The sequence below is a fragment of the Danio rerio genome, chromosome 6 (genome assembly GCF_052040795.2).
Source record: "Danio rerio strain M-AB ecotype USA chromosome 6, GRCz13ab, whole genome shotgun sequence".
Taxonomy (NCBI): Eukaryota; Metazoa; Chordata; class Actinopteri; order Cypriniformes; family Danionidae; genus Danio; species Danio rerio.
Window position 1 is genome coordinate 10231576 of NC_141026.1, and position 13349 is coordinate 10244924.

The 13349-nt window shown below is 36.3% G+C and overlaps 1 protein-coding gene across 2 annotated transcripts in view; it reads left to right on the top strand.

The window, feature by feature from the left end:
* Window positions 1–13349, top strand: part of kalrnb (kalirin RhoGEF kinase b) — a 172171-nt gene that overhangs the window by 75135 nt on the left and 83687 nt on the right. For both annotated transcript variants that reach the window (XM_087256077.1, NM_001327989.2), the window contains 5 exon segments: window positions 5081–5299; window positions 8351–8500; window positions 11024–11138; window positions 11232–11347; window positions 13037–13159. In XM_087256077.1, coding sequence (XP_087112203.1) covers window positions 5081–5299; window positions 8351–8500; window positions 11024–11138; window positions 11232–11347; window positions 13037–13159 — 723 coding nt within the window.

Genomic DNA, 13349 nt, shown 5'->3' on the forward strand with positions numbered 1-13349 from the left:
ACACACACACACACACACACACACACACACACACACACACACACACACACACACATTTTCCTTAATAGGTTCAGCAGGGGGCAGCGTCACGACTCTGCGATGTGCAGTAATATGAACATTAATATTAAATATTAAATCTTGTGTACACTATTATTTGCCATTATGAATTCATTTCCCTGCTAATATCAAACTGAATATTTATTTAACCCTGCAGGAGGTGGCAAACACATTTTTGGGAATGTTAGAAGCTGGAAAGCATCCCTTTTGTTGTAATCTATCATGAACAGAAGCTAAATTGTTCTATAAATTATAATGCCTCCTCCCTTTTGGTATATTCATCAAGACGATGCAATACCAAACAGCTGAGTGGATTTTTTTTTCCCCGAGATGAATTACTCTGCAAATTTTACGAGCAGTAAGAAGCACATTAGCCTGAAATGAAGACCGAGTTTTAATTCAACAAATTGCTGCGTGTAGTTCTGGACTAACGGCAGCCTCTCTAAATCCAAGGAAGTCAGCGCTGAGTATCGGCCAAATTTCCTCTTCCGCCTGATACATGTTTTAATCATCCACAGTAGTGCCTCTCTAACTTTTCAGGCCAAGTACCACTTTTCATCAAATCAGACCATCCGAGTACTTTCTGTTATTTTGTGTGTGTGAGGCTAAAACAAATTTGTGAATCAGGGTGGGAGTTTGATTCATCCAGCGTGCGCTCTTGTGAGAGCATTAGGCTGTACTTGATGGGAGATTGTTTTGGCCTTGAACGGCAGGAGGTCTAACTGATGGTGTCTTAATTGCTCCCTTCAGTGACCTTACACGCCTCTCCTGCAGTTCTTGTGTTCTTGCGGTTAACAGACTTAATGTACACCTCAAGAATGAAAGTAAGCCAACCAATGCTGTCAATATCGCCCACCACAGCTTTTAAAAAGTGCACATTTTCATTGTTTAATAATACTAGGGATGTCCTAATCAGGTTTTTTTGCCACTAGAGTCTGAGTCATTTGATTTTGAGTACCTGCCAATACCGAAACCCGATCCGATACTTCTCTAATACATAAAAAGAAAAAAGAAGATTGGAGAAACAGATCCAGGATGTTCCTTTTTTTATTTAATTCATTTTTTTTTTTTAACATTGAACAAATCTGTTAACAAACAGCTTGAACAATCAAGTAATAAATATCAATATCAATTCTTCCCTTTTGGACTTTAGTGCAACAGTAAATATAAAAAAATCTCACATAAAAACAAACAGCACCTCAACTTAAAATACCCGACAGGCAATTCCAAGTTTACATATCTCACAGTTTGCTATGGCAATGTTGTCATCATCAACTTTATAATACTTTTAGACCGTAGACATACTTGTCCTTTCCGCTTCAAGCTGCTTCCATGTTTTACTTTGCCGGCATTTAACCATTAGCGTCTCTGTAATATTGTTATATAAATATCCGAGTCCTGATCGGGAGGCAACATCCGATTCTGATCAAGTCTGAAACCGCATGATCAGGCCCAATTTCCGATCACGTGATCGGATCTGGACATCCCTAGTTAATACAATAATTTTATGTGTGTGTGTGAATGTGTCATTTTTAATAAATAATGATCTCCAGATGTCGTTAACCAACAAGTCACTCCACAAAAGCAACAGCAAAACTATTGGAAAACAGCAAAATATGTAAAACTATTGGCATCAAGAAGTATTTTCTTGCCTGCATGTAAATATTTTTTTTAAATTCCGATTTATTCCATCATTCGTAGTATTAAATCCGACACAGATCAGGGGCCTCATGTACGAAGACTTGCGTGGAAATCTTACTAAAACATTGCGTACGCACAAAGCTGTAAATGTGCGTACGCAGAAAAAAATTCAGATGTATGAAACACTGCGTATGCCGAATCTCACGCATATTCTTTTGTACATCCGAATGAACGTGAAACTGAGCGCAACATGCACGAGCACAAAACCCCTCCCTGCCTCCTCCCCCGCATGAATATGCTAATGACTATGCTAATGGCAAAACCCAACGAAAAAGCAATGGCAAAAGCAAGCAAAAAGAGAAACTTTGAACAGAATGTGAATTGGAGGTGCTGCTTTCGGAGGTAGACCGGAGAAAAGCGGTGTTATTTGCAAGTTTGTTCTCCGGAATTAACAACAAAAGAAAAAAATAGAGTGGGAGAGTTTAGCTGATGCAGTCAACACAGTTGGGTCTGAACATCGCACTGAGTGCATTAACAAAATAAATAGTGTGGTTTATATCTGTAAAATGTTGCAGGACGCTTAACAGTCTCAGTGGCGTTACTCGTAAGACGCATGTGATCATGAACTGATACGTTCGAGCATGAACTCGGCTCGAATCCAGCGTCTGATGAACTCTTTCTTGTTTTTTCCCCCGCTTCATATCAGATTTTGCCAACTATTTATCACGAGAAAGACAAGTAGGAATCATCAATAAGTTAATATCAATAAGCATCATATTTTATTTGCACATTTATTAAATGGAAATGTTTCTGATTCACGCATGCAAATTCATCTTCAGATAGTGTCTTTATAGCAATGTGCGTGCGGTAGATCGCTCAGATTACATTGGGAAAACCGGCGACTGCTGCAAATTGTGCTTTAATGTTTAGCTGGTCAAATGTATGGTATGGAAACCTTATATACCTGCTGAACCCGTCTCATACAGCTGCCATTGCAATGCTCAGACACTTTGTAGAGAGGAATTTAACACAACTGCCTCTAGGAGTCGCCAATGGAAATAAAACAGACACACACAAAAAATGTGCGTACGCCTGCCAGAAAGCTGCCGTGAAGCTGCGCACATTCCCACGTTCAGTTCATTGTTAGTAAATCCAAACGTGAGCGATTCTGAGCGTGAAACCTGGCGTACGCAAAGTTTTTGTGATACATGCGTTGATACATGAGGCCCCTGATGTTTTGAAATGCGAGCGCAGTCTCAAAGGTTATGTCATAGTGGTCATAAGACTTTTACTTCATTTTTGATCGATATTCGTCATCATTCTTTGATCAGCTGCTAAATTCAAATCTGCTTTCCCGTGAGGGTTGGCGCTTAAGGCTGGTTTATACTTCTGCATCGAGTGATCTCCGTGCGGCAGTGCAATAAACTTCCGAAACGCTAGCTGGCAGTATGTTCCTCTGTGTCGAGTTTCTTCACTGGTGTTTTGTTTTTTCTGAACGCTACCTTAAAGTAGCTTAAACTCACTCATTCATGAGCGGGATCCAGTGGACGTGCACCAACTTTAATCATAAGGTAAACACAAAACTAAAGTTTCCATCTGGAGCTCCTTCAAGGGACTCCACACTACAGGGTCACTCCTTCAGGCTGGCGGCTCTCAGCACCGCCCACACTTATTACAGCTACCAAGCTGACTAATCACAGAGCTTGCGCTATGCATCATTTCGACGTGAAGTTACATTTTTTAAGAGGTGCGTGTTGGCGTCAGCCATGGCGAGGGCTATGCGACTGCACGAAGGCTGCGTCGGACCATACCCGTGCGCTTGACGTAGAAGTATAAATCAGCCATTTGACAGAAAGACAAGTGCAACACTTGTCATAGATCTTATCAGTGTTTACAAATAGCACTTATTTTGGATTTCAGGCATTAAAATACATGTTACTACTAGCAAAACAGCCATTTATAGAAAAAAATGCCACTGTTGTTTGCAAAAATAGCTAATATTATCATATTATACATATTGTGACAGCATGCTTTATTCATATAATACAGTATATAAATTGTGTATATTTATTCAGTTTTTTCTGTGTAGTGTAGTTGTTGTTTTGTGCATACATGTCAGTTTATGATCAGTACACAATAAACATCTGATAAAACGACAATGTGAATAGCTATTTAAATAAACAAATCTGATCAGAGAGAAAAAAAAGATCTAAACTCTAACACGTGTCCTAACAACACACAACACGACAAGACCAGCGACAAGCAGTTTGGCTGTCTGCACCAAACACAACACGACATGGCAGAAACAATTAAATACCAGTTGGTAAAGGCTTTTAATCTAATTAAGACACATTGATTTTTTTAATATTATTAGCATATAATAGTTTATCATTGTTATATAATTGTATAATAGGTTTCTGAGTGACTGATGTTCTTGGTTTGCACTGAATCACAGTTCTGACTTTCATTTTCAAACCGTCTGCTAGTTGATTTTCTTTTTAAAATCTGAGATGAACTAAATCTGCTGCTGCTTTCAGTAGTATGGCAATAAATGTCGTGTAAAATGGTATTTAAACTCACATTGGGAGCATTTAATATTGAATAAAGCACCTAATCTGTACCTGAGGTGATCATTATCTTAGTAATATATGCTGTTGTTCTGCCACAATGTCACAGAATCAGAAAAAGTTGCATGTTTCCATCACAGACGGTTAGGACAGAAACTCCTTTTAAAATGGAAAAATACCCTTTTATTGCGTGTTGAGGCACCGCGTCATGTGTAGATAGGACATGGGGTATGCCTCGTAGTGCGAACGTAGCCTCAGAGATGCAAAACAGTTCTGCTCTAGCTTTGTTTGGTGGCAAAATAGAGTCAGCACTCAAAAAATTACATTTGCTGTTTGCTCAAATGACTTGTTTAATATGAGCTGATTGAATTCTTGCTTAATTGCTTAATTGTTTTATTGCTTAATCCACTACATTTGTGAAAACTAGTAAGTTAACTTAATTCCTTCATGTTGTTACAAATCGATTGTGTATAAGTTTATAACTCACAATAACAACTTGTTCATTGTTCAACTTATATAAAATCAAAATCATCTTCTGAAGCCATGCAGCTATTTGGAAATGCAGCATACTCGAATTACTAGACACAAACTCACTATTTTTGACAGTGAAAATGGACCAAACTGTACTTTACAGTGGAAACGGACCATAAAGTGAATTGATTGCGTTAAATATGAAATTTTTTCATTGTATTTTTCTGCATTATGCAGTGAACTCAAAAGAAAGCATATTCTTAATGCATGCTTTGGTTATTTTTTGCAAATCGAGTGATTATTGGACAGCCCCATTTGAAAGTACCTCTCTCTGCTGCCCGCAGTCTCTGCTCCATGCGGACTCTCTCCAGCGCACCCATCAGAGCGCTCTACAGCTCCAGCAGAGGGCCGAGCTGCTGTTACAAGCCGGCCACTATGATCCAGATGCCGTTAGGGCCTGTGCTGAGACCGTGGCCCTTCACTGGCAGACCCTCATGCTGAAGATGGAGGACAGACTGAAGCTGGTTAATGCCTCTGTGGCCTTCTACAAGACATCTGAACAGGTGACTTATAATGAAGCAACTGAGATTGTGAACACACAGGGCTCTGATTAATAAACCGATTTCATAAGGTATCTGTGGGGTCTTAAAAAGTCTTAAAATGTTTTAAATATCAAAAATAAAATTTCAGGCCTTAAAAAGTCTTAAATTTACTGAAATATTGTCTTGCAGGTCTTAAATAATTTTAAACAGGTCTTAATTTCTATTTGTTTATGTAAAGCTACCCAATTGACACACATCCAATTACCAGCAGTACATCTCAAAACCGTTCATAACTAACATTAAAACAGTCTGTTGTGCATTTAGCTTTTTTTTTTTTTTAAATATTTATTTATTGAGTTTTTGCATTTACAGTTTAAAGCATTACATTACCCCTACCCTACCAAAACCACGGCGTTGAAAGAGAAGAAAACGAAAAAAAAAAATAAAAAAAAAATATATATATACATAAACATACATACATATATACACATACACACTTTCATACACACATATACACATCATTCCAGAGTTCCTGAGTTGACAGTGAGAAAACAGAGGGTACCATATTTGTTCAGTCCATATGTTGTCATTTAACATGAGAGGCTTGGAAACATCCAAAAGAGGGAATATACAAAAGAGGTGCATCCTAATACAAAAAGAAAAGAAAAAAAAAAGATGAATAAAATGGGAGAAAAAAAATTATCAAATTAATTAATAATAATTTTAATAAAAAAAAAATGATTGTATTCTCTTGAATCACAAAAAATTCCAGATATATCAAAGTTGACAGTGAGGAAATACATGCATTTAGCTTTTAAAGAGTTTTTCAAGTTTTGTTGAAAAAAATGTACAGCTTACGTCTGCTTGTTTTGACTCATTATTTCAAATATGTGGCTAAGAAATAACTAATTTGAATTGTTTTTCTTCTGGCCCATCAAAAAAATCGTGTTAGCATTTAGCTCTTTATAAGTCTGAAATTTCATTCTTCATGGTCTTAAAAAGGTCTTAAAAAGTCTTAAATTTGACTTTGTGAAAGCTGCAGAAACCCTGTTTAATAAATATAGAAATCATCCACTTTTAATTGTTGGACTGTGTACATTGGATGAATGCTTTTGGCGATTACTTTACTGTAGTTGCTTTTAATGAATACTTTTTTACTTTGTACCATTGTAAAAATATTTAATGACAGGTCATAATATCAAGTCAAGTCGAGCTTTATTGTCATTCTGCTACATGTGTGCTACAAAATTAATCATAAATACAAACACAACACTGGACATAAGAGCTATTTTAAAAACTGATGCAACACTAACATATACTATAAGACAAATACTTAACTATACAGAAGATAGGCTATACAAGTACTTTTACATGCAAGAAAGGTATTACAGGTGAATATTATGCTAACATGATACTTAAGGTTTTATATTGTGCAAAAGAGTTACTGAAGGATGAAGCAAGCAGTGCAACATGATTGTGGTACATTTATAGTAAACATTGCTTTCCTTATTGAGACCTTTTAAGATGGATTTTAAATAAAATGTCAGGTGCATAAGAGAGAAGAGTGTTTCTACAGTTTTCTACAGGTGGTTTGTCAAGCCCACTCACCTGTATGAAGCACAATTTGAAATGCACAATGTTTTCAAGAGATGGAATCATTAAGAAAGTGTCTGGAGTGCAAATGTGCAACCTGGTGCAAGAGTCAGAGAGATGAGAGGGTGTCTTTATTTATAGATGGTTTGTTAGGCCCACTCACTTTATAATATGTTTATTTTAGGCATTGTTGTTTAATGTATTAACTTCCTTCAAAAATTAATCAGTCATTCAATCAATCAATCAATAAAAATCTAATAATAATCAATCAAATCGAATCTGACCCTTAAATGTTTTATAGTGTGAACTAGTTTAATCAAGATATAACATTTATTCTCAGTTTTTTTAAATACTTTAAATATTTTATTTATATTTTATCCTTTTTTTTTTTAGTAATTAGGAAAAAACAATAAAACAAAAATTCCCTTAAGACCACATAAACATAATTTCCTCAAGACCACATATGTATTACTAGTGCTCCACATGGGCCCGTAAGTAAAATAATCATGATTTCTTATAAAAAAAAATAATAATAAAATAAAATAAAAAATAATCTTAATTTATTTATGATATTTGCAGTACTGAGTACTAGGCCTGTCACGGTATCAGTTTTTTGTTGTATGATATGTTGCACCAGAATATATGGCATTTTATGCCACTCATTAATAATGCCAGAATAACAATATTCATTACAATTCACTCTTCCAAAAGAAGACATATTATTTTATTCTTAAGAATATGTCATTTGATTATAGTGATTTTAACAATGTAATAATGAGGCATTGGAATCAGAATGTGAAAACCTAAATAAATTATAATAAATGTTAACAAAAAAGTGCAAGGTAAAGGCTGCGACATCTGCTACCGGATCTATTTTCAGTTGTCAGACACCCACATGAAAATAAATTGAAGTAAATACTACAGTACTTTTTAAACATACAGACACTAACACCTCTAATAGAGATAGAGATGCTGCACAATCAGCTAAAATGTGACTTGGTTTTTATGTATGAGCGATAAATATTGCATTACCAAAAATGATTGTGGTCATGTCCATGTGTTGTGTGATAAGTTGATGACAAGCCTAATGAGTACTGAGGTAATACAGCACACAAAATATAATGATTACTACACCTATTATTGCTGTAATAAAATCGTTTTTAATTTTAATAATAAGAATCACATGAAAACCTTTACTGAATTTACCAAGAATTACTTCTCAAAGTGATATAAATGAAAATCGCAAATAACCATGCTTCCTCGTCACTTTTAACTAAAATGTCAGCTCCCCCTAGTGTCAGTACCGAAAACACACTCTCTATTGCAAACTCTCTATTGCTATTAAAAATGTGTCAAATGGCTTTTTTTGTATATACATTTTTATGTCATATGTTGTCATTGTAATATGCCAGTATGCTCTATTGCTAACCACAGTAAAAAGCACAATTCTGCTTTAATTGAGCTCTGTGTCCATCTCAGGTGTGTAATGTATTGGAGAGTCTAGAGCTGGAATACAGGAGAGAGGAGGACTGGTGTGGAGGTCATGATAAATTGGGCTCAACAGCAGAGACCGACCACGTCAGCCCTCTCATCAACAAACACCTGGAGCAGAAAGAAGCTTTTCTCAAGGTACGCGCACACTCAGACATACATGCAGACTCAAACACCTGCTACAACAGAAGCGTCCTCACCAATTTGTCCTTTTATAGTTTTAAAAACTGCATCTGCAGCAAAACAACCATTTCCCCCATACGTGAGCACATATGTGTCAGTATAAGGCGAGACACTACAGGTGAACAGGGCAATGAAAATAACTAATCCTCTTCATCATGCTTTCTCGGTTGATTGATTACTGTAAGAATTGTATAAAAACAAATATTGGTGTATGACGTTCTGTTTGTTTTTTTAATGTTGTGTTTAAATGCACAAATTATGCATTATTTAGGTAAATACAGTTGAAGGAGAAATGTTAATTATTTGTTTAAATATTTCACAAGAGCTTTTTTGATGACAGTCAGTAATTTACAAGTTATTTTGCAAGATAGTAGTATTCAGCTTAAAGTGCAACTTAAATGAACTTAGCTGTTAATAAGGCAAGTAATTAGATACTATTTTTGTAACATCCTGGTTTCTGTTTTTGTATGTTTCAGTTCTGTGTTTTTCATGTCACTTCCTGCTCACCTTAGTTTACCCCTAGTTTTGTTAGCCTTTGAGTTAATTGTCTCCACCCTCTGGTCAGCTTGTTTAGTTAATTGTTTCCTTGTGTATTTATACCCTGTTCTGTTAGCACTTCGTTGTCATTAGTTTTTGGTCACTCCTATGATGTCTGCGTTTCTCTGTTGCTTTGCTTTGTTTTAGTTTGTTTAAATAAATGTTTGTTTGGCTGCATCTGGATCTGCACCTTTGATTATTCCTTGCTTTAAGCCAGACGTGACAATTTTTGTGTTCTAAAGCCATTTGAAAACAATTTGTAATAATATTGACCCTAAAATTGTATAAAAATTCATTTATATTATTTTATATCATAATATATTTTATGAAATATTGTAAAAATGTCTTTCCTCCCATAAATGTCACTTGGGAAATAGTTGAAAAATAGTTAAAATTTTACAGGACGGCGCTTAATTTGGCTTTCAACTGTACAGTATGTTAATTTGCATACATTCTGACACATAAATCTTCAGATTTATGTTTAAAATTTTGAAGTTTGTTACATACTGCTACTGCTGGCATATAGGACTGAGGTGCTCACGGTGACCTGAATTTGATTCCCGGCTAGAGGTCCTTTGCCGATCCCTCCCCCCTTTCTCTGCTCCCCATGTATTCCTGTCTCAACTCCACTGTCCTGTCAAATAAAGGTGAAAACCCCTAAAAATATATAATTATAAAAAAAGGAAACTAACATCTAACACAAACACACATTCATATAAGTGTAGAAAAGTAAGAGTTTGAGAGAGTAATGATGGAAAAACCTTGGATTTTGTAAGACTAAACCAAGCGAACCAAAAATAATTAATTTAACTCTTCTATGGTCTCTTTAGGGTTACATTTTAGTTTACATTAGTTCAGTGGTAGTCTGGAAGTGTTACTTGCGTTCACTTTTTTTTATGAGGCTTGGAGTGAGATGAAGTTGGTTGTTTCCGTTGTGAAGCGGCAAAAGGGCTAGTTTTGATGACTACTGGTTTCACAACACAGTAAAGTAGACTCTCCACATGCCCAAAAAAAAAGGTATCGGAGATGGGAATGTCTGAGCTGTGCGGTTAACCCATTATGAGTTCCCGCCTGCTCCCTAGAGTCCTCTGGGGTTCTCCTGGGTTCTAGTTCTGGGTTCACTCTGGTCTGGGTTCTAGTCTGGGCGGTGGCTTTAGGCTACTAGCTTCATAAGGATGGTTTTGTACCCACCCTCCGGAGCGAGGTTGACCAATGAGAAGTTAACTCCCCCGAGACACATTTTTTAGTCTTTGTTCTTAAGCGTAGTAAGTTGCTTAGGCATTCTGGATGTAAGCCAAAGCAGAAATGTTTAAGTTTCTTAAAATGTTAATATGTTGCACACGTATTACCATAAAATGGAAACAGTCGTTCAGTACACCAAATTAGCTTTGCAGGGACATCAAACATGAACAATCTATGATCGTGTTTAGCTGTGATAGAGTTACAACATTGATTGCTGAAGTATTAAAACCATAATATTAATACATGAGCAAGAGACTTGTTGCAAAACACCTGAATACACAGAAAAAGAGTAAAAGTTTACAATTAAAGCATTAGTTTTAGGCAAGGTGTGTGTTCATTTCCGAGCACATAAATACCTTGGAATCAGATTACACACTGAACATCTAGTCTTTTCTGGGTTGGAGAAGTTGATGGTATATCATCTGTGGAATACAGCAAAATAATTATGAGTCTGTTCGGCCACAATTGTTACACTTTATATTAGAGCAAAAAAAACACTTATACTTATAAAAACACTTTATGAAAAGTCAAAAAGCCCAAAATCTGTTGTCCTGTAGTGGCTTCTGTTAAATGAATCATAAATAGATTTTGCAAAGCAAATAAACATTGATTAAAATCATTAGTGTGTCTCAAACAGTTTTTTGCTAAAAGTCTACTTGCCGTCACTGTACAGGTGTTAAAATCTTCTCCTTTTTCCAGGCTTGCACTTTAGCACGTCGAAATGCTGAGGTCTTTCTCAAGTATATCCATCGAAACAATGTGAGCATGCCTGGGGTTGTCACTCACAATCGAGCCACAGAGTCCCAAGTCAAAGGTCAGGACTTTTCAAAGCCATTATACCTGCAGATTGCCTTTATATACCGATCGCACCTGGTTTGTTGAAGTGTATTGATCTTGTGCATTTTAGCCATTCTGAGTGAGCTGCTCCAGAGGGAAAACCGTGTCCTTCATTTCTGGACTATGAAAAAGAGACGTTTAGATCAGTGCCAACAGTACGTTCTGTTTGAACGACACGCCAAACAGGTGAGTGGGACAGTTTTGTAAATCACTTGAAGCAATTGTTAGTGATGGTGGGTTTTTTTTGTACTTGTGAAAACTGACAGCACTTTGGCTTTTGAAAAATAGTTTTTGACATAACAAATGTACGCTCACCGGCCGCTTTATTAGGTACACCTGACTAGTTCTGGGTTGGACACACTTTTGCCTTCAGAACTGCCCCTATCCTTTGTTGCATAGATTCAACAAGGTACTGTAAATATTCCTCATAGATTTTTCTCCATGTTGACATGATAGCATCACGCAGTCGCTACAGACTTGTCGGCTGCACATCCATGATGCGAATCTCCCATTCCACCACATTCCAAAAGTGCTTTATTGGATTAAGCATTTGGTGATTGTGGAGGCCATTTGAGTACAGTAAACTTTTTGTCATGTTCAAGAAACCAGTCTGAGATGATTTACACTAAGATTATTGCCGCGTTATCCTGTTGGAATTAGCCATCAGAAGATGAGTACACTGTGGTCCTAAAAGGATCGACATGGTCAGCAACAATATTCAGGTAGGCTGTGGTGTTGACACAAGGTACTAATTGGCCCAAAGTGTGCCATGAAAAGATCCCCCTACTATTACACCACCACCAGCAGCTTGAACCGTTGATAAAAGGGAGGATGGATCCAGGCCTTCATTGTCGTTGTCGATGCCAAATTCTGACCCTACTATCAGAAATAGCCTACTAGCAGAAATTTAGAAACATCCGGCCAGGCAAAGTTTTTGTCCAATTTTGGTAAGTATGCGAATTGTAGCCTCAGTTTCCTGTTCTTAGCTGACAGGAGTAGCACCCAGTGTGTTGTTCTGCTGCTGTAGCCCATCTGCCTCAAGGTTTAACGTGTTGTGCGTTCCGAGATACTCTTCTGCATACCACGGTTGTAACGAGTGGTTATTTGAGTTACTGTTGACCTTTTATCAGCTCAAACCAGTCTGGCCATTCTCCTCTGACCTCTGGCATCAACAAGACATTTGTGGCCACAGAACTGCTGCTCACAGGATATTTTCTTTTTTTTTTTCAGACCATTCTCTGAATTTCTAGAGATTGTTGTGTATGAAATTCCCAATTAAGTAAAAGTAATTAATTACGTTTATATATATATCATAACCATTTCTCAGTTGCCACTTAATTTGGCGTTTTAGTGGCATTCCAGTAATTACATTAAATATTTTATTTTACTATAAATGGCTGTCAGAATATTTCAGCACCACACTTTTATATATATATATAAAAGTGTGGTGCTGAAATATTCTGACAGCCATTTATAGTAAAATAAAATATTTAATGTAATTACTGGAATGCCACTAAAACGCCAAATTAAGTGGCAACTGAGAAATGGTTATGATTTGTTATGTATAGGTTATATAAAGCTTTATTATGTGAGTCCACACATCACAATAATTCATTCTTAAAACATGATTAAAAATTACTTTTAAAGAAAAACTTTTAAAAGTGTGTTAAGATGCTGTCATGAAAGTGTACTATCAGGTGGCCTTTTATTTCATGAGAATGATCTTATCTGCTGCTTTTAGTCATTAGTATGGTAGAAAATGAAAATTGGCTTTTCCGGTGAGAGAAGAGATTAAATATGAATTAAATGAGATTAAATATGTGAATAGACATGCACAAAACCTTTTAACTTTCAAAATCTCTGCTGCCTTTGCAGGCCATAGACTGGTTACAGGAAACAGGAGAGTATTTTCTATCTACACACACATCATCTGGTGAAACCAGCGAAAAAGCTCAGGAACTACTTAAAGAATATGAAGATTTCCGTGTGTCTGCTAAGGTAAAGAATCCTGTCATTCATGATAATTATTTAAAAATTCTGTAATCATGTGCTCATTGGTATGTTGTTGCAAAATCTTGTGCTTCCATGTAACAAAACACAATAATTATTGTTATCGCAATGATAGTACACGATAGGGTTCATATGGTCATGAAAACCTGTAAAAGTCATTGAATTTTGACATGGCATT